The sequence below is a fragment of the Hyla sarda genome, chromosome 4 (genome assembly GCF_029499605.1).
Source record: "Hyla sarda isolate aHylSar1 chromosome 4, aHylSar1.hap1, whole genome shotgun sequence".
NCBI classification, from domain to species: Eukaryota; Metazoa; Chordata; class Amphibia; order Anura; family Hylidae; genus Hyla; species Hyla sarda.
This window is the reverse complement of record NC_079192.1, coordinates 19,128,409-19,150,939: the sequence shown is the minus strand read 5'-3', so window position 1 is coordinate 19,150,939 and position 22,531 is coordinate 19,128,409. Positions and strand designations below refer to the sequence as shown.

General features: G+C 40.4%; 1 protein-coding gene across 1 annotated transcript in view; it reads left to right on the top strand.

Annotated features, from left to right (window-relative positions):
• Nucleotides 1–22,531, top strand: part of KCNAB3 (potassium voltage-gated channel subfamily A regulatory beta subunit 3) — a 142,860-nt gene that overhangs the window by 59,696 nt on the left and 60,633 nt on the right. Inside the window, exons 5-7 of the mRNA XM_056570116.1 lie at nucleotides 17,556–17,600; nucleotides 18,512–18,556; nucleotides 19,147–19,190. Coding sequence (XP_056426091.1) covers nucleotides 17,556–17,600; nucleotides 18,512–18,556; nucleotides 19,147–19,190 — 134 coding nt within the window. The remainder of the gene's footprint in view (nucleotides 1–17,555; nucleotides 17,601–18,511; nucleotides 18,557–19,146; nucleotides 19,191–22,531) is intronic.

Genomic DNA, 22,531 nt, shown 5'->3' with positions numbered 1-22,531 from the left:
ATTGGCGCCTGGTTCTGATTAGTATGTTCACCTGTGCACTTCCCTATATAACTTCACTTCTCCTTCACTTCCTTGCCGGATCTTGTTGCCATTGTGCCAGCGTTCCTTGTTTATCCCTAGCCAGTGTTCCAGACCTCTTGCCGTTGCCCCTGACTACGATCCTTGCTGCCTGCCCTGACCTTCTGCTACGTCCGACCTTGCTCTTGCCTAATCCCTTGTACCGCGCCTATCTCAGCAGTCAGAGAGGTTGAGCCGTTGCCGGTGGATACGACCTGGTTGCTACCGCCGCTGCAAGACCATCCCGCTTTGCGGCGGGCTCTGGTGAATACCAGTAGCAACTTAGAACCGGTCCACCGGCACGGTCCACGCCAATCCCTCTCTGACACAGAGGATCCACCTCCAGCCTGCCGAACCCTGACAGTGGGTTTCCTATAGACGGATGTCTCAATACTCCCGTTACTGCCCTTTGAGATCAGAACATCCAAAAATGGGACACTAACCGGATCCCACTCACATGTGAACCGCAGGTTCAAATTGTTGTCATTCAGGACTCCCACAAATTCTAGAAACTCCTCTCCCGTGCCTGCTCACAAGATGAAAATATCATCTATATACCTCAGCCACATGGCCAGATGTTTTTGCCATCGGTACTTATGACAATATGCCCTCTGAGGTGAGAGCCATTTTTCAAAAGTACTGGGACGTGTTATTGGCTGATGAGGACTTAAAAACAGCAGTGGGGGAAAACCCATTAGTGACATACAGAAAGGGCCCCAGTATTAGAGATATGGTTGTCCACAGCCATTTTACTCCTGAAAAGGGCCCCAGTACATGGCTGGATCGTAAGCCAAAAGGGACCTTTAAATGTGGGTCATGTGTGGCATGCGCCTCAATGATGAGAGCGAAAACATTTGTATCGGCATCCAACGGGAGGAGCTACGAAATTAGGTATTTTATTATTTGTAAGTCGGTTGGAGTTATCTATTTGGCGCAATGTTCATGCCCACTGGATTATGTGGGGAAGACCAGTCGGGAATTTAGGTGTCGAATACGTTACCATTATAATGACATACTTCATCAGAGAGACACATCCCTAGCGAGACATGTGGTGCAATCACATGGAGGGGATCCCAAGAATGTCAAATTCGTATGCATACAATTGGCACCTAAAAGCCCAAGGGGCGGGGATTGGGATCGGAGAATATTACAAATGGAGTCTACATGGATCTTTAGGCTAAATTCCATGGCAACGATCGGCCTAAATGAATGCTTGAGTTTCTCGTGCTTTTCATGAAGAGGAGGTAAATTAAAATTTTAAGCCCCCTATACAGTGTTTTGGATGTACTTCGTAGAGGGTGGTAAACACCAGGACATTTTTTCATGGTCTTGGGAGAGCTATAGGTTAACAACTTTCTTCTTTTTTGCTGTCCCTATGAGATTATTGTCATTGTATTAATTATATATAACAGACAGTTACATATAGGGATAAGTGCTGGATCAATAAGCACATATTCTGGAGCGGGTAGCTTGCCAAAAGTATCTTAGGCTGCTGCCAATGCTGCTCAAAAACTGACTCTGGGCCCATATTGGTATATATATACATACATATACAAACGTATATGTGTGTGTGTATATGTGTAGTATGTATATATATATATGTGTATAATGAATTTCATTCCCACTGGACTTATATACATCTTATGTATATCCATTGAGAATTTAGGGCCTAGGGGATTACCTAATAGCACAATTCGTGTAACCTTGTTATTTAGGCTTTATAGTCCCAATACCATGATTGCGTGGTGACCCTCTCGCTCGATTGAATAGCGAGCGAGAGCGTTGCTTTGCTAAACAAAACTTCTGTCCGGAGATCATCCAGTATGATGCTTGCCGGAACTAAGTCTCTCCATGGGACGCGCTGATCGTCCCCTTGGAAACAGACTACTCCCCTCCTCCTGCGTGAAGGCCAATAGAAATGGAATGGGGGCGTGATCCGGGTCCGGGAGATGGCTGGTGGTATGACGTGATGATGCGTGGTGTGATGATGCGCGTGCGTCGCCTGTTGCTACGTCATCTCCCGGCCCGGAGCCGCTTTCTGCGCATGCGCAGGCTCCATTCCGGAGTGGCGAGTGACGCAGGAGTGAATGGACGCTGAAGGTATAAAAGATGGCCAGATCTTAAGGTAAGTTGCCACCGCCACTTCTGATAAGGATCTAGAGGGTCTCCCTGACGAGCCTCAGGGCGAAACGCCGCGTTGGAGACAGGTTTTATCATACCCTTTGCACAGCACATTGCACCTTGCTTATGGTTTTGCATTTTTTGATTGCTGCTAAATAGGGATAACGCAGGTTAGCGTTCAGGTTCCGGAGGCACGTGGGTCGCCTTTATTAGGGCGAGTGCCCTAGCTACGTGCCAAACAGTGAGGGTAAGACTATTGTAGGGGTCATTGCATACACTATAGGGATTAATAGGGAGCACAGGGAGAGCTTTTGTGCAGTACGTCTTCCCTGGATTTAATGCCCCCTGGAGCCACTGCTCTATAAGGACATATGTGTATTATGTAATTCTGCTTTCTAGGGCTGGTTCCCTATACGTGCTGTATCTATGTGCTGGGAACAGCTATTAGGAAGATTTCATTCTGTTCTCTGTGCTGCCATTTACCAGGAATCTTTTCTGTGTCAGTGATATTATTGATCTTATTATATTTTGGGTCATTTTTATGTCATCTATATTAAAAGTTATGTTTTAACAACATCTGATAATCTACACCCCAATATTTGATTATAAAGTCACTAAGGTGGGGAAATATTTGGCCTGATTTTTCTGAACTTTAAAAAGCATTTTTGTTGTAACAAACGGCAATCATTTATATTATGGGATGGATACTGCAATCATTTATATTATGGGATGGATACTGCAATCATTTATATTATGGGATGGATACTGCAATCATTTATATTATGGGATGGATACTGCAATCATTTATATTATGGGATGGATACTGCAATCATTTATATTATGGGATGGATACTGCAATCGTTTATATTATGGGATGGATACTGCAATCGTTTATATTATGGGATGGATACTGCAATCATTTATATTATGGGATGGATACTGCAATCATTTATATTATGGGATGGATACTGCAATCATTTATATTATGGGATGGATACTGCAATCGTTTATATTATGGGATGGATACTGCAATCATTTATATTATGGGATGGATACTGCAATCATTTATATTATGGGATGGATACTGCAATCGTTTATATTATGGGATGGATACTGCAATCATTTATATTATGGGATGGATACTGCAATCATTTATATTATGGGATGGATACTGCAATCGTTTATATTATGGGATGGATGCTGCAATCATTTATATTATGGGATGGATACTGCAATCATTTATATTATGGGATGGATACTGCAATAATTTATATTATGGGATGGATACTGCAATCATTTATATTATGGGATGGATACTGCAATCATTTATATTATGGGATGGATGCTGCAATCGTTTATATTATGGGATGGATGCTGCAATCGTTTATATTATGGGATGGATGCTGCAATCGTTTATATTATGGGATGGATGCTGCAATCATTTATATTATGGGATGGATACTGCAATCATTTATATTATGGGATGGATACTGCAATCGTTTATATTATGGGATGGATACTGCAATCGTTTATATTATGGGATGGATGCTGCAATCATTTATATTATGGGATGGATACTGCAATCATTTATATTATGGGATGGATACTGCAATCATTTATATTATGGGATGGATACTGCAATCATTTATATTATGGGATGGATACTGCAATCATTTATATCATGGGATGGATACTGCAATCATTTATATCATGGGATGTATACTGCAATCATTTATATTATGGGATGTATACTGCAATCATTTATATTATGGGATGGATATTGCAATCATTTATATTATGGGATGGATATTGCAATCATTTATATTATGGGATGGATACTGCAATCATTTATATTATGGGATGTATACTGCAATCATTTATATTATGGGATGGATACTGCAATCATTTATATTATGGGATGGATACTGCAATCATTTATATTATGGGATGGATACTGCAATCATTTATATCATGGGATGGATACTGCAATCATTTATATCATGGGATGGATACTGCAATCATTTATATTATGGGATGGATACTGCAATCATTTATATTATGGGATGGATACTGCAATCATTTATATTATGGGATGGATACTGCAATCATTTATATTATGGGATGGATACTGCAATCATTTATATTATGGGATGGATACTGCAATCATTTATATTATGGGATGGATACTGCAATCATTTATATTATGGGATGGATACTGCAGTCATTTATATTATGGGATGGATACTGCAATCATTTATATTATGGGATGGATACTGCAATCATTTATATTATGGGATGGATACTGCAGTCATTTATATTATGGGATGGATACTGCAATCATTTATATTATGGGATGGATACTGCAGTCAGTGATATAATGGGATGTATACTGCAATCATTTATATTATGGGATGGATACTGCAATCATTTATATTATGGGATGGATACTGCAATCATTTATATTATGGGATGGATACTGCAATCATTTATATTATGGGATGGATACTGCAATCATTTATATTATGGGATGGATACTGCAATCATTTATATTATGGGATGGATACTGCAGTCATTTATATTATGGGATGGATACTGCAATCATTTATATTATGGGATGGATACTGCAATCATTTATATTATGGGATGGATACTGCAAGCATTTATATTATGGGATGGATACTGCAAGCATTTATATTATGGGATGGATACTGCAATCATTTATATTATGGGATGGATACTGCAAGCATTTATATTATGGGATGGATACTGCAAGCATTTATATTATGGGATGGATACTGCAAGCATTTATATTATGGGATGTATACTGCTATCATTTATATTATGGGATGTATACTGCAGTCATTTATATTATGGGATGTATACTGCAATCATTTATATTATGGGATGGATACTGCAGTCATTTATATTATGGGATGTATACTGCAATCATTTATATTATGGGATGGATACTGCAATCATTTATATTATGGGATGTATACTGCAATCATTTATATTATGGGATGTATACTGCAATCATTTATATTATGGGATGTATACTGCAATCATTTATATTATGGGATGTATACTGCAATCATTTATATTATGGGATGTATACTGCAATCATTTATATTATGGGATGTATACTGCAATCATTTATATTATGGGATGGATACTGCAATCATTTATATTATGGGATGTATACTGCAATCATTTATATTATGGGATGGATACTGCAATCATTTATATTATGGGATGGATACTGCAATCATTTATATTATGGGATGGATACTGCAATCATTTATATTATGGGATGGATACTGCAATCATTTATATTATGGGATGGATACTGCAATCATTTATATTATGGGTTGTATACTGCAATCATTTATATTATGGGATGGATACTGCAATCATTTATATTATGGGATGGATACTGCAATCATTTATATTATGGGATGGATACTGCAGTCATTTATATTATGGGATGGATACTGCAATCATTTATATTATGGGATGTATACTGCAATCATTTATATTATGGGATGTATACTGCAATCATTTATATTATGGGATGGATACTGCAATCATTTATATTATGGGATGGATACTGCAATCATTTATATTATGGGATGGATACTGCAATCATTTATATTATGGGATGGATACTGCAATCATTTATATTATGGGATGGATACTGCAGTCATTTATATTATGGGATGGATACTGCAATCATTTATATTATGGGATGGATACTGCAGTCAGTGATATAATGGGATGTATACTGCAATCATTTATATTATGGGATGGATACTGCAATCATTTATATTATGGGATGGATACTGCAATCATTTATATTATGGGATGGATACTGCAATCATTTATATTATGGGATGGATACTGCAATCATTTATATTATGGGATGGATACTGCAATCATTTATATTATGGGATGGATACTGCAATCATTTATATTATGGGATGGATACTGCAGTCATTTATATTATGGGATGGATACTGCAATCATTTATATTATGGGATGGATACTGCAATCATTTATATTATGGGATGGATACTGCAAGCATTTATATTATGGGATGGATACTGCAAGCATTTATATTATGGGATGGATACTGCAAGCATTTATATTATGGGATGGATACTGCAATCATTTATATTATGGGATGGATACTGCAATCATTTATATTATGGGATGGATACTGCAATCATTTATATTATGGGATGGATACTGCAATCATTTATATTATGGGTTGTATACTGCAATCATTTATATTATGGGATGGATACTGCAATCATTTATATTATGGGATGGATACTGCAATCATTTATATTATGGGTTGTATACTGCAATCATTTATATTATGGGATGGATACTGCAATCATTTATATTATGGGATGGATACTGCAATCATTTATATTATGGGATGGATACTGCAATCATTTATATTATGGGATGGATACTGCAATCATTTATATTATGGGATGTATACTGCAATCATTTATATTATGGGATGTATACTGCAATCATTTATATTATGGGATGGATACTGCAATCATTTATATTATGGGATGTATACTGCAGTCATTTATATTATGGGATGGATACTGCAGTCATTTATATTATGGGATGGATACTGCAATCATTTATACTATGGGATGGATACTGCAATCATTTATATTATGGGATGGATACTGCAGTCAGTGATATAATGGGATGTATACTGCAATCATTTATATTATGGGATGTATACTGCAATCATTTATATTATGGGATGGATACTGCAATCATTTATATTATGGGATGGATACTGCAATCATTTATTTTATGGGATGGATACTGCAATCATTTATATTATGGGTTGTATACTGCAATCATTTATATTATGGGATGGATACTGCAGTCAGTGATATAATGGGATGTATACTGCAATCATTTATATTATGGGATGTATACTGCAATCATTTATATTATGGGATGGATACTGCAATCATTTATATTATGGGATGGATACTGCAATCATTTATATTATGGGATGTATACTGCAATCATTTATATTATGGGATGTATACTGCAATCATTTATGTTATGGGATGGATACTGCAATCATTTATGTTATGGGATGGATACTGCAATCATTTATATTATGGGATGGATATTGCAATCATTTATATTATGGGATGGATACTGCAATCATTTATATTATGGGATGGATACTGCAATCATTTATATTATGGGATGGATACTGCAATCATTTATATTATGGGATGAATACTGCAATCATTTATATTATGGGATGGATACTGCAATCATTTATATTATGGGATGGATACTGCAATCATTTATATTATGGGATGGATACTGCAATCATTTATATTATGGGATGTATACTGCAGTCAGTGATATATAATGGGATATATACTGCAGTCAGTGATATAATGGGATATATACTGCAGTCAGTGATATAATGGGATATATACTGTAGTCAGTGATGATATAATGGGATATATACTGCAGTCAGTGATATTATGGGATATATACTGTAGTCAGTGGTATAATGGGATATATACTGCAGTCAGTGATATTATGGGATATATACTGCAGTCAGTGATATAATGGGATATATACTGCAGTCAGTGATATATAATGGGATATATACTGCAGTCAGTAATGATATTATGGGATGGATACTGCAGTCAGTGATGATATTATGGGATATATACTGCAGTCAGTGATATAATGGGATATATACTGCAGTCAGTGATGATATAATGGGATATATACTGCAGTCAGTGATATAATGGGATATATACTGCAGTCAGTGATGATATTATGGGATATATACTGCAGTCAGTGATGATATAATGGGATATATACTGCAGTCAGTGATATATAATGGGATATATACTGCAGTCAGTGATATAATGGGATATATACTGCAGTCAGTGACATATAATGGGATATATACTGCAGTCAGTGATATGATGAGATATATACTGCAGTCAGTGATATATAATGGGATATATACTGCAGTCAGTGATATAATGAGATATATACTGCAGTCAGTGATATATAATGGGATATATACTGCAGTCAGTGATATAATGGGATATATACTGCAGTCAGTGATATAATGGGATATATACTGCAGTCAGTGATATATAATGGGATATATACTGCAGTCAGTGATGATATTATGGGATGGATACTGCAGTCAGTGATGATATTATGGGATATATACTGCAGTTGGTCTCTGGAGGTCATGACACTTTGCCGGTGCACCAAGTGGTCATGTGACATTGACCAGAAGAATTGAATTTAACCATCAGTTTCATCTCCCGTATTCTTCTCTCCCTCGGAGTTGTTCCCATTGTCTGATGTCTCTGACACTGTGTATAATCTGGCAGAAATGTTTTCTTATTGACGTCTCTGTCCTCTCATTGTTAATATTGTGTCTGTGAGAATTAACCCTTTATGCAGTGATTGTCCTGTTTCACCCACACAGAGAACAGTTGGGCATTGTGCACATGATGACACAGACCACATTGGATGATTTGTAGAAGATGCCATTGTTGTTATGGTGGGAGTCATTGGTATGGTCACTGTCTCCGCAGTGTTGGGGTGTGCACACGATTTACACCTTTTTTGCAGACAGGGCGAGGTGCCGTTTTGTGCATTTTTTTTCAGGGCAATCCTTACTATATTTGCTTGAGGTTGGGGGGCTGTCTGAAGGCCAAGATGGGGGGTCAGTGGGAATATTTTCTTAGTTTGTCATCATGTGCCGTGTTTGAAGTTAATTTGATACTTTTCACAAAACCTCAACTTGTTGGTGATAGGTGACGAACAGTGCTGCCCAGTTCCCTGTAGGATGTTCCTTGTACCTCAGCAGTTCTTCCCTGGGGTAGTTGATGTCCCGGTCTATCCTATCAGAACTGATGCGGTTGTCTCCTATAGCCTGGCTGTATATGACGGCGTTCTTCATATGTTCAGGGTGGAAGCTATTGATTTTGAGGTAGGTTTTTTGAGATACAGGGATGTGTGGATGGAGTTGTTCCTAATGATCAAGGTTGTGCCCAGAAAGGTCATTTCTGTGGGGGAGTAGAAATGGTGATGTTGATGTTGAGGTTAAATGCATTGAAATTCTCATGGAAGGTGAGAAGTTCCTCTTTGCTGGTGGTCCAGATGATTAGGATATCATCTATGTAGCGGAAGGACCTTAGGGGTTCTGTTTGGGAGGTGGATAGGAAGTCCTCCTCCAATCTTGCCATAACGAGCTTTGTTTCTTGACAATTTTTTTTTTGCCGCCATCTTTAATTTTTTTGTGTGTCAAAATTGATTCTGGCACCAAAAATTGCCGATTTTTTTGTGTCAAATATTCCCAAAAATTACTGAAAATTTTGAAGATAGCATCTCATAATATTCTATTATTACTAGTGCCCATAAAAGTGATAATTGTATAAATATAAAATGTCCAGGAGCTAAATGTGAGTGTAGGTGCTGTGACCATAAAGATAATAATAATAATAATTAAAAAAAATAAAAAATATATATATATATATATATATATATATTTTATGATTATTATAATTTTTTATTATTACCATTGTCCAATAATTTTTTCGACAGTTGATTAAGTGACCCCCCCCTCAAAAAATAAAATAACCAAAAATAACTACAGCCATTTCTGTGATTTCTACACTAGCAAAGAGCTGTGTTAAATTTTTGTCGTAAATTGGACTCTTCAACCCTGTGAAAGTATCATGTAAAACATAAAAATTTACATAACCACGCCCACTTTTTCAAAACTGGTGGGACTAGTGTAAACCTTGGATCATTCTCATGTAAAACACTTTGAATATCTGGTGGAAATTTTGGGCAAAAAATTTGAATATGACCCCCATTGTTCTGTATATACCACCTGATCAAAGAACCGTCCTACATTGGGGAGGGGGGGGGGGTCATATCTGTTCCCCCATTTGTAACCACGCCAGTTAGAGTGTATTTAAAGGAGTATTCCAAGGGATAAGATGTCTGATCGAGGGGGTCGCGCAGGTGGGACCCCCCGCAATCTCTGCGCAGTACTCCGGGTGCTGCTCCATCTCGGAGATGTGACCTCACGTAACACCCCCTCCATTCATGTCTATGAGAGGGGGCGTGAAAGCTGTCACGCCCCCCCTCCCAGAGACATGAATGGAAGGGGCATGGCGTGACACCAGGAGGGGGCGAGGCATGGTGTCACGAAGGGGCTGCCAGGTGCTGCAAGGAGATCGCGGAGGGTCCCAGAGGCGGGACCCCCGTGATCAGACATCTTATTTCCTATCCTTCAGATAGGGGATAAGATGAAGGGACCTAAGAAGTCTCTAAAACTACAATCTATATCCTCTCAGTTAGCCAATAGAGGTATCATCGCTTCTCCACTCGTCTCCTGTATTTCTGAGGCTAACACGGTACAAACGTCTTGTGATTTTGGCTTAAAGACTGATAAGTATATGTCCTTGTTACTTCCCCCGTTCGGTCTTAAAAAGAAAAAGAGACTCCCTCCTAGATTCCTCCTGGTTTCGAGCCAGCCCAATGATTGACTGTAAAAAAATAGATGATGAAGATCTATGTATTCTGTCCAGATGTCATTGCCAATTTGTTAGGAGGCCAGGATCGCCTAAATTGAATTTTTATGTGCCTGAGTGGTTTACTATTAAATGATGAGCGGGTTCTGGCGCATTGTGATTGAATTGCTTGTTACGCCTAGACACTGTTTAATGCTGCGTTTTTATCACTAATGTTATCTTTAAGGACAGAAGAGAATGTTAGTGTCAGGGAGGCAGTGAGTGGTAAATACTAACAAAGTTTTAGCATAAGGCTGCCATGTTTTTTTTAGATGGAAGAGTCACTAACCCAGTCCTCAAGGCCAACCAACAGGCCAGTGTTGCATTCCACAAACCACTTCTCAGGCCCTCCAACAGTCCACGATTTAAGTACCTCAACCCAGGTCTCAGGGCCCTCCAACAGTCCAGGGTTTGAGATCCCAAACCCAGTCTTCAGGGCCCACCAACAGTCTACGATTTGAGTTCCCCAAGCCAGTCCTCAGAGCCCACCAACAGTCCAGGGTTTGAGATCCCCAACCCAGTCTTCAGCACCCACCAACAGTCTACGATTTGATTTCCCCAACCCAGTCCTCAGGGCCCACCAACAATCCAGGGATTGAGTTCCCAATCCAGTTTTCAAGGTTCAAAACAGTCCAGGACTTTAGTTCTCCAACCCAGTTCTCAGGGCCTACCAACAGTCCAGGATTTGAGTTCCCCTACCGAGTTTTCAAGGCTCAAAACAGTCCAGGGTTTGAGATCCCTAACCCAGTCCTCAGGGGCCAACAGTTCAGGATTTTGTGTTCCCCATCACAGTTTTAAAGGCTCACAACAGTCCAGGATTTGAGTTCCACAACCCAGTTCTCGATGCCCACCAACAGTCCAGGATTTGAGATCCCCAACCAAGTCCTCAGGGCCCACCAACAGTGCAGGATTTAAGTTCCCTAACTCAGTTTCCAAGGCTCACAACAGTTCAGGATTTGAGATCCCCAACCCACTCCTCAATTCCTGGAACAATCCAGGTTTTGAGATCCCAAACTCAGTCATCAGGGCCCACCAACAGTCCAGGGTTTGAGTTATCCAACCTAGTTCTTCGGGCCCACTAACAGTCCATGATGGGTATTTTTTTCCCTGTTCTATTCCAATGTAATAACTGAAAGAACCCAGAATGTTGGTGGGCCTCAATTACTGGGTTGGGGACAACTGTTACGCCTAGCGCTCCGGGTCCCCGCTCCTCCCCGGAGCGCTCACGGCGTCTTTCTCCCTGCAGCGCCCCGGTCAGTCCCGCTGACCGGGAGCGCTGCACTGTTTTGGCCGTTGGGGATGCGATTCGCACAGCGGGACGCACCCGCTCGCGAGTCGCATCCCAGGTCACTTACCCGTCCCGGTCCCCTGCTGTCATGTGCTGGCGCGCGCGGCTCCGCTCTCTAGGGCGCGCGCGCGCCAGCTCTCTGAGACTTAAAGGGCCAGTGCACCAATGATTGGTGCCTGGCCCAATTAGCTTAATTGGCTCCCACCTGCTCCCTGCCTTTATCTAGTCTCCTCCCTTGCACTCCCTTGCCGGATCTTGTTGCCTTGTGCCAGTGAAAGCGTTTAGTGTGTCCAAAGCCTGTGTACCTGAACTTCTGCTACCCATCCTGACTACGAACCTTGCCGCCTGCCCCCGACCTTCTGCTACGTCTGACCTTGCCTCTGCCTAGTCCTTCTGTCCCACGCCTTCTCAGCAGTCAGCGAGGTAGAGCCGTTGCTAGTGGATACGACCTGGTTGCTACTGCCGCAGCAAGACCATCCCGCTTTGCGGCGGGCTCTGGTGAAAACCAGTAGCCTCCTAGAACCGGTCCACTAGCACGGTCCCCGCCAATCCCTCGCTGACACAGAGGATCCACTACCAGCCAGCCGGAATCGTGACAGTAGATCCGGCCATGGATCCCGCTGAGGTGCCGCTGCCAAGTCTCGCTGATCTTCCCACGGTGGTCGCTCAGCAATCGCAGCAGATTGCCCAACAAGGACAGCAGCTGTCGCAGTTGACCGCCATGTTACAGCAAATTCTGCCCCTGCTACAGCAGCAACCATCTCCTCCGCCAGCTCCTGCACCTCCTCCGCAGCGAGTGGCCGCTCCTAACCTCCGCTTGTCCCTGCCGGACAAATTTGATGGGGACTCCAGACTCTGCCGTGGATTTTTGTCTCAGTGTTCCCTGCATATGGAGATGTTGTCAGACTTGTTTCCTACAGAACGGTCTAAGGTGGCGTTCGTAGTAAGCCTTCTTTCAGGAAAGGCCTTGTCTTGGGCCACACCGCTCTGGGACCGCAATGATCCTGCCACAGCCACAGTCCAGTCCTTTTTTGCTGAAGTCCGAAGTGTCTTCGAGGAACCTGCCCGAGCCTCTTCTGCCGAGACTGCCCTGCTGAACCTGGTCCAGGGTAATTCTTCCGTTGGCGAGTACGCCATACAATTCCGTACTTTTGCATCTGAACTATCCTGGAATAATGAGGCTCTCTGCGCGACCTTTAAAAAAGGCCTATCCAGTCGCATCAAGGATGTGCTGGCCGCACGAGAGATTCCTGCCAACCTCCAAGAACTCATCCATTTGGCTACCCGCATTGACATGCGTTTTTCTGAGCGACACCAAGAGCTCCGCCAGGAAAAAGACTTAGATCTCTGGGCACCTCTCCCACAGCATCCTTTGCAGTCTATGCCTGGGCCTCCCGCCGAGGAGGCCATGCAAGTGGATCGGTCTCGCCTGACCCAGGAAGAGAGGAATCGCCGTAGAGAAGAAAATCTCTGTCTGTACTGTGCCAGTACCGAGCATTTCTTGGTGGATTGCCCTATCCGTCCTCCACGCCTGGGAAACGCACGCACGCACCCAGCTCACGTGGGTGTGGCATCTCTTGGTTCTAAATCTTCTTCTCCACGTCTCACGGTGCCCGTGCGGATTTCTCCTACAGCCAACTCCTCCCTCTCAGCCTTGGCCTGCTTGGACTCTGGTGCCTCCGGGAATTTTATTTTGGAGTCCTTTGTCAATAAATTCTGCATCCCGGTGACCCGTCTCGCCAAACCGCTCTACATTTCCGCGGTCAACGGAGCCAGATTGGACTGCACCGTGCGTTACCGCACAGAACCCCTCCTGATGTCTATCGGACCCCACCACGAAAGGATTCAGTTCTTCATTCTCCCCAGTTGTACCTCTGAGGTCCTCCTCGGTCTGCCATGGCTCCGGCTTCATTCCCCCACCCTTGATTGGACCACCGGGGAGATAAAGAACTGGGACTCTGCCTGCCATAGGAAGTGCCTCTCCCCCCCTCCCAGTCCCGTCAGGCAAACCTCTGTGCCTCCTCATGGCCCCCGTCCTGGTGTCACACTGCCCCGTGCCCGGCTTCGCCCTCTGCCCTCCCTCCCCATTCCCACTCCTGCTGTACTGCCTGCCGTTGAGGAAACCCTCCATTCTTTCCCGGGGTCCTCATCCCAGGGGAGGCAGTTGCCGGTCAAAGAAAAGGGGAGACCTAAGGGGGGGGGTACTGTTACGCCTAGCGCTCCGGGTCCCCGCTCCTCCCCGGAGCGCTCACGGCGTCTTTCTCCCTGCAGCGCCCCGGTCAGTCCCGCTGACCGGGAGCGCTGCACTGTTTTGGCCGTTGGGGATGCGATTCGCACAGCGGGACGCACCCGCTCGCGAGTCGCATCCCAGGTCACTTACCCGTCCCGGTCCCCTGCTGTCATGTGCTGGCGCGCGCGGCTCCGCTCTCTAGGGCGCGCGCGCGCCAGCTCTCTGAGACTTAAAGGGCCAGTGCACCAATGATTGGTGCCTGGCCCAATTAGCTTAATTGGCTCCCACCTGCTCCCTGCCTTTATCTAGTCTCCTCCCTTGCACTCCCTTGCCGGATCTTGTTGCCTTGTGCCAGTGAAAGCGTTTAGTGTGTCCAAAGCCTGTGTACCTGAACTTCTGCTACCCATCCTGACTACGAACCTTGCCGCCTGCCCCCGACCTTCTGCTACGTCTGACCTTGCCTCTGCCTAGTCCTTCTGTCCCACGCCTTCTCAGCAGTCAGCGAGGTAGAGCCGTTGCTAGTGGATACGACCTGGTTGCTACTGCCGCAGCAAGACCATCCCGCTTTGCGGCGGGCTCTGGTGAAAACCAGTAGCCTCCTAGAACCGGTCCACTAGCACGGTCCCCGCCAATCCCTCGCTGACACAGAGGATCCACTACCAGCCAGCCGGAATCGTGACAACAACTATGTTAGACAACCATCAGACTGATCTAAATCTTTATTCACTGGTCCCAGAATTATTTTAGGAAATCAACTGTTCCTAAAATAATTCTGAAAGCAAAGGTATTTATTGTCAGACTGTGGACAGAGCCAAAAAAAAAGTTTTTCTTATTGTTGTGATTTTTGACTGCTCGACTGTCATAATATAAATCTGAGTCTTTTGCTATTTCGTAAAATAACTGTGCTTCTCCAGAAATTATTGCTCTCCCTCAGCTCCTCTTCGCAGCCCTCCCACCCTGCTTACTTCCTTACCACAGCACTCCCTAGAGCTCCTGAAGAGCATTGCTCTAAACAGCAGACTCCATACAGCAAGTTACAAAAGCCTCTGCATTCATTCCCTGTCTGCTCCTCTGCATGTGGCATTACTCAGCACAAGGCAGTATGCGCTAAATGTTCCAATAAAGATATATCTGAGTATGACAGAAATATGGTGATGTAGGTTGGAGGGGCTGTTCATAGGAGATAACTGTTACGCCGAGCGCTCCGGGTCCCCGCTCCTCCCCGGAGCGCTCGCAGCGTTCTCTCATTCGCAGCGCCCCGGTCAGACCTGCTGACCGGGTGCACTGCGATATTACTCCCAGCTGGGATGCGATTCGCGATGCGGGACGCGCCCGCTCACGATGCGCATCTCGGCTCCCGTACCTGACCCGCTCCCCGTCTGTGTTGTCCCGGCGTGCGCGGCCCCGCTCCTTAGGGCGCGTGCGCGCCGGGTCTCTGCGATTTAAAGGGCAACTGCGCCACTGATTGGCGCAGCAGGCCTAATCAGTATCCTCACCTGTGCATTCCCTACTTATACCTCACTTCCCCTGCACTCCCTCGCCGGATCATGTTGCCATTGTGCCAGTGAAAGCGTTTCCTTGTGTGTTCCTAGCCTGTGTTCCAGACCTCCTGCCGTTGCCCCTGACTACGATCCTTGCTGCCTGCCCTGACCTTCTGCTACGTCCGACCTTGCTCTTGTCTACTCCCTTGTACCGCGCTTATCTCAGCAGTCAGAGAGGTTGAGTCGTTGCTGGTGGATACGACCTGGTTGCTACCGCCGCTGCAAGACCATCCCGCTTTGCGGCTGCTCTGGTGAATACCAGTAGCAACTTAGAACCGGTCCACTGACACAGTCCACGCCAATCCCTCTCTGGCACAGAGGATCCACCTCTAGCCAGCCGAGTCGTGACAATAACACTAAGGAGGTGGGGCTTCAGCTCAGAGACAAGATCCAGCCACACCTTCTGAGACAGCAGAGGATGATGCGTTTTCTCTCTCTCGACAGAGAGAGAGAGAAAGAGAGAGAAAGAGAGAGAGAGAGAAAGGGAGAGAAAGGAAGGTTAGGGGAGCTGAAGACAACACCGCACTGACAATGAAAGGACTACACAACTTCCTGACAGGAAAAAGGGGAGAGCCGGAGAGCTGATCAGACAACACCACACTGAAAATGAAAGTATACAACATTTTGTTAAGGAGATGGGCACCTTAAAAGGTAGGGTCAGTAATAGGGGTAATTGGAATAGGGTGGACACAACTTCCCTTCCCTTCATTCCTTCTTGCTCTGATATGATTTAGATATTCCATCTATCAGTATTTTTGACCTATGGGCTATTTTTCATATTTGGATTGTATTTTTCTTTTTTTTTTTTGCGTAGTTAAAAGTTTAGTTTTGTGTTATTTTGTGTTCAAATGGCCTAACTGGTGTTTTTTCCACGGTGATACCTGTATTTGCCCCCATTGGGGTTGCACCACCTAGGGCCCATTCATCTGGCCTTGTGGGAGCTTGACCTTCCATGTTTTGGTCAGCTAACACTATATAAGTAAGTTATATGTCTTAAAGGTAATAGTATTATTTAAATAACATTTTCTGATACCGGAATACCCCTTTGACAAAAGAGAAATGGCGTTCAAGCTATTTCGTAGGCAGGAAGTCCCTAAAGATCAGGCTCAAGTGGTTTCCCCCTAGCCAAAACTTAGCTTGGCCTATCTGTGCTTTGACATTTACCAAGGATGTCCCTCCATTATCCCATTGAACCTCAATGTCTTGGTTTGGCTCTTCTTCCAAAGAACTAGGAGTCATAGAAATGTAGAACCTGGGGGGCCACACAACCCCACTACCCAAAAACAAGGGATTAGCCTTGAGGACATCCTATCCTGAGAAATCCTAGTGACAAACAAACACATGGTGAGCCATACAAAGATGACAATAATACATGAGGAGCCATGATAACCATCCCCTCCTATTGGCTGGGGTAGAAGAATCCCTCCCGGTATAGCCGGTGCCTATGCAGCCATTTATGGTATTTTACCTATAGACCTTGGCTTTATGGAGTGAGACGTGTGGAGCAGCCGGCGTAGACACTATAGTGTGAGGATGACGCCTCTGGGAGCAGAAATCATGGTGTGTGATCTGTATAGAAAGGAGCACGTGTACAGAATATCCCAATAGTGGGCAGTAGTGGTGTTATGTCCATATTTGTGCTATAATGGGAAGGATTATTGGTGTAAAATTACACTTTTTTTCTTTGGCCTTTTCAACAGAGCAGAGAGGACATTGGGAAATATCCTTAAAAAGAAAGAATGGAGGTAAATAGTCAAATAACATATCTATCTATCTCTATCTATCTATCTATCTATCTATCTCATATCTATCTATCTATCTCATATCTATCATTTATCTATCATTTATCTATCTATCTATCTCATATCTATCTATCTCATATCTATCTATCTATCTCATATCTATCTATCTATCTCATATCTATCTATCTATCTCATATCTATCTATCTCATATCTATCTATCTATCTCATATCTATCTCATATCTATCATTTATCTATCTATCTCATATCTATCTATCTATCTCATATCTATTTATTTATCTATCTATCTCATATCTATCGATCTCATATCTATCTATCAATCTCATATCTATCGATCTCATATCTATCTATCTGATATCTATCTATCTATCTATCTCTATCACAGTGTTTCCCAATCAGGGTGCCTCCAGCTGTTGCAGAACTACAACTCCCAGCATGCCCGGACAGCCTTTGGCTGTCCGAGCATGCTGGGAGTTGTAGTTCAGCAACAGCTGGATGCACCCTGGTTGGGAAACACTGCTCTATCATATCTATCTATCTATCTATCTCTCATATCTACCGTATCTCATATCTATCTATCTATCTCATATCTATCTATCTCTCGTATCTATCTATCTCATATCTATCTCATATCTATCTATCTCTCATATCTATCTATCTATCTATCTCATATCTGTCTATCTATCTATCTCTCATAATAATCTATCTATCTATCTCTCATATCTATATCATATCTCTCTCATATCTATATCATATCTGTCTATCTCTCATCTATCTATCTATCTATCTATCTATCTATCTCATATCTATCTCATATCTATCTATCTATCTCATATATATCTATGTTATATGAAAAGAAAATGTATTTTAATATATTTCTTTCATATTTTTTAGGCGTTCCAGTTATGTGATTACAACCAAAATCTACTGGGGAGGCCAGTAAGTGTCACAAATGTCACACCATGGACTACCTTAATGGACTGGAATTTTTTATACAATATTAGAATGGCAGCAATTTTGCGTCAGCATTTAGAGATATGCTTTACAGTAGGACCCCTGGACAATAGACTGAAGCTGTCCCATTGATATGAATAGGAAAGGTGTGTAGATGGAGAGGGAGGCTGAGCTGTGAGCATCATCTATTGTGTGTATCTCTGTTGTGTATACACATTTCACTGTAGTCATGTCTGTGGTCTGTGCAGAAAACGAAGTCTCAGCTCAGTTTTAGGCCTAGGGGCCAGTATAAGAATTGCAAGATTTATGAATTAATTTAACAAAATAGAAAAGTAGAAAAAATATAAAAAATAATCTGAAAATATGTTTAACAGAAAAACTAGATTTAAATATTGGGTAATTTTCTGATGAAACATTCCCTGTAAGGATTAAGAAGATTCATTTATGGGATCATCTGACCATCAGTGACAACCCAGTTTACATGGTTCCCCCCCCCCCCCCCCCCACATTCATATATACATTTAATTTATGGGAATAATAGATTTCTCTCTTTATTTTTCGACTCTTCTTTACAGAGCTGAGACTGAGAGAGGATTGTCCCGAAAGCATATTATAGAAGGTGAGTATGGGAAAAAACTCCAACATTCTATACGTCAATACAGTTATAATAAATATGTTTCACATATAGTTATATTCTTGTATATAAGAGCAGTATTATAGTAGTTATATTCTTGTATATAGGAGCAGTATTATAGTAGGTATATTCTTGTATATAGGAGCAGTATTATAGTAGTTATATTCTTGTATATAGGAGCAGTATTATAGTAGTTATATTCTTGTACATAGAGGGCAGTATTATAGTAGATATATTCTTGTGTATAGGGGCAGTATTATAGTAGTTATATTCTTGTATATAGGAGGCAGTATTATAGTAGTTATATTCTTGTATATAGGGGCAGTATTATAGTAGTTATAGTGTTGAATATAGGAGGCTGTATTATAGTAGTTATATTCTTGTATATAGGAGCAGTATTATAGTAGTTATATTCTTGTATATAGGAGCAGTATTATAGTAGTTATATTCTTGTATATAGGAGCAGTATTATAGTAGTTATATTCTTGTATATAGGAGCAGTATTATAGTAGTTATATTCTTGTATATAGGAGGCAGTATTATAGTAGTTATATTCTTGTATATAGGAGCAGTATTATAGTAGTTATATTCTTGTATATGGGAGCAGTATTATAGTAGATATATTCTTGTATATAGGAGCAGTATTATAGTAGTTATATTCTTGTATATATAGGAGCAGTATTATAGTAGTTATATTCTTGTATATAGGAGGTAGTATTATAGTAGTTATATTCTTGTATATAGGAGCAGTATTATAGTAGTTATATTCTTGTATATATAGGAGCAGTATTATAGTAGTTATATTCTTGTATATAGGAGGTAGTATTATAGTAGTTATATTCTTGTATATAGGAGCAGTATTATAGTAGGTATATTCTTGTATATAGGAGCAGTATTATAGTAGTTATATTCTTGTATATAGGAGCAGTATTATAGTAGTTATATTCTTGTATATCGGAGCATTATTATAGTAGTTATATTCTTGTATATAGGAGCAGTATTATAGTAGTTATATTCTTGTATATAGGAGCAGTATTATAGTAGGTATATTCTTGTATATAGGAGCAGTATTATAGTAGTTATATTCTTGTATATAGGAGCAGTATTATAGTAGTTATATTCTTGTATATCGGAGCAGTATTATAGTAGTTATATTCTTGTATATAGGAGCAGTATTATAGTAGTTATATTCTTGTATATAGGAGGCAGTATTATAGTAGTTATATTCTTGTATATAGGAGCAGTATTATAGTAGTTATATTCTTGTATATGGGAGCAGTATTATAGTAGATATATTCTTGTATATAGGAGCAGTATTATAGTAGTTATATTCTTGTATATATAGGAGCAGTATTATAGTAGTTATATTCTTGTATATAGGAGGTAGTATTATAGTAGTTATATTCTTGTATATAGGAGCAGTATTATAGTAGTTATATTCTTGTATATAGGAGGCAGTATTATAGTAGTTATATTCTTGTATATAGGAGCAGTATTATAGTAGTTATATTCTTGTATATAGGAGGCAGTATTATAGAAGTTATATTCTTGAATATAGGAGCAGTATTATAGTAGTTATATTCTTGTATATAGGAGCAGCATTATAGTAGTTATATTCTTGTATATAGGAGCAGTATTATAGTAGTTATATTCTTGTATATAGGAGCAGTATTATAGTAGTTATATTCTTGTATATAGGAGGCAGTATTATAGTAGTTATAGTCTTGTACATAGGAGAAGTATTATAGTAGTTATATTCTTGTATATAGGATAAGTATTATAGTAGTTATATTCTTGTATATAGGTGGCAGTATTATAGTAGTTATATTCTTGTATATAGGTGGCAGTATTATAGTAGTTATATTCTTGTATATAGGAGCAGTATTATAGTAGTTATATTCTTGTATATAGGAGGCAGTATTATAGTAGTTATATTCTTGTATATAGGAGCAGTATTATAGTAGTTATATTCTTGTATATAGGAGGCAGTATTATAGAAGTTATATTCTTGTATATAGGAGCAGTATTATAGTAGTTATATTCTTGTATATAGGAGCAGTATTATAGTAGTTATATTCTTGCATATAGGAGCAGTATTATAGTAGTTATATTCTTGTATATAGGAGCAGCATTATAGTAGTTATATTCTTGTATATAGGAGCAGCATTATAGTAGTTATATTCTTGTATATAGGAGCAGTATTATAGTAGTTATATTCTTGTATATAGGAGCAGTATTATAGTAGTTATATTCTTGTATATAGGAGGCAGTATTATAGTAGTTATAGTCTTGTACATAGGAGAAGTATTATAGTAGTTATATTCTTGTATATAGGATAAGTATTATAGTAGTTATATTCTTGTATATAGGAGGCAGTATTATAGTAGTTATATTCTTGTATATAGGAGCAGTATTATAGTAGTTATATTCTTGTATATAGGAGGCAGTATTATAGTAGTTATATTCTTGTATATAGGAGCAGTATTATAGTAGTTATATTCTTGTATATAGGAGGCAGTATTATAGAAGTTATATTCTTGTATATAGGAGCAGTATTATAGTAGTTATATTCTTGTATATAGGAGCAGTATTATAGTAGTTATATTCTTGCATATAGGAGCAGTATTATAGTAGTTATATTCTTGTATATAGGAGCAGTATTATAGTAGTTATATTCTTGTATATAGGAGCAGTATTATAGTAGTTATATTCTTGTATATAGGAGGCAGTATTATAGTAGTTATATTCTTGTATATAGGAGGCAGTATTATAGTAGTTATATTCTTGTATATAGGAGAAGTATTATAGTAGTTATATTCTTGTATATAGGAGGCAGTATTATAGTAGTTATATTTTTGTATATAGGATCAGTATTATAGTAGTTATATTCTTGTATATAGGAGAAGTATTATAGTAGTTATATTCTTGTATATAGGAGGCAGTATTATAGTAGTTATATTCTTGTATATAGGAGAAGTATTATAGTAGTTATATTCTTGTATATAGGAGGCAGTATTATAGTAGTTATATTCTTGTATATAGGAGGCAATTTTTATTGTGAAAACAAACAAAATTACAATTAACAGAAATTCTTACAATGCAAAACAAAAATAGCAAGCATTGTACACACAATGACTACTCAACTAGAGTATGCACAGAGAAATATTAAACTTAGAAAGTCCGCATTTGCTGGAAAAGGAAAAACACCAAAAAATTTAATAAAATAACATGACATCATCCGTGTTAAACCAAAGAGACATTCCTCCATAATTTCCCATTATTTTGGTTCCTCCGTATCTCTAATGACTTTACCCACTGGAGCTCAG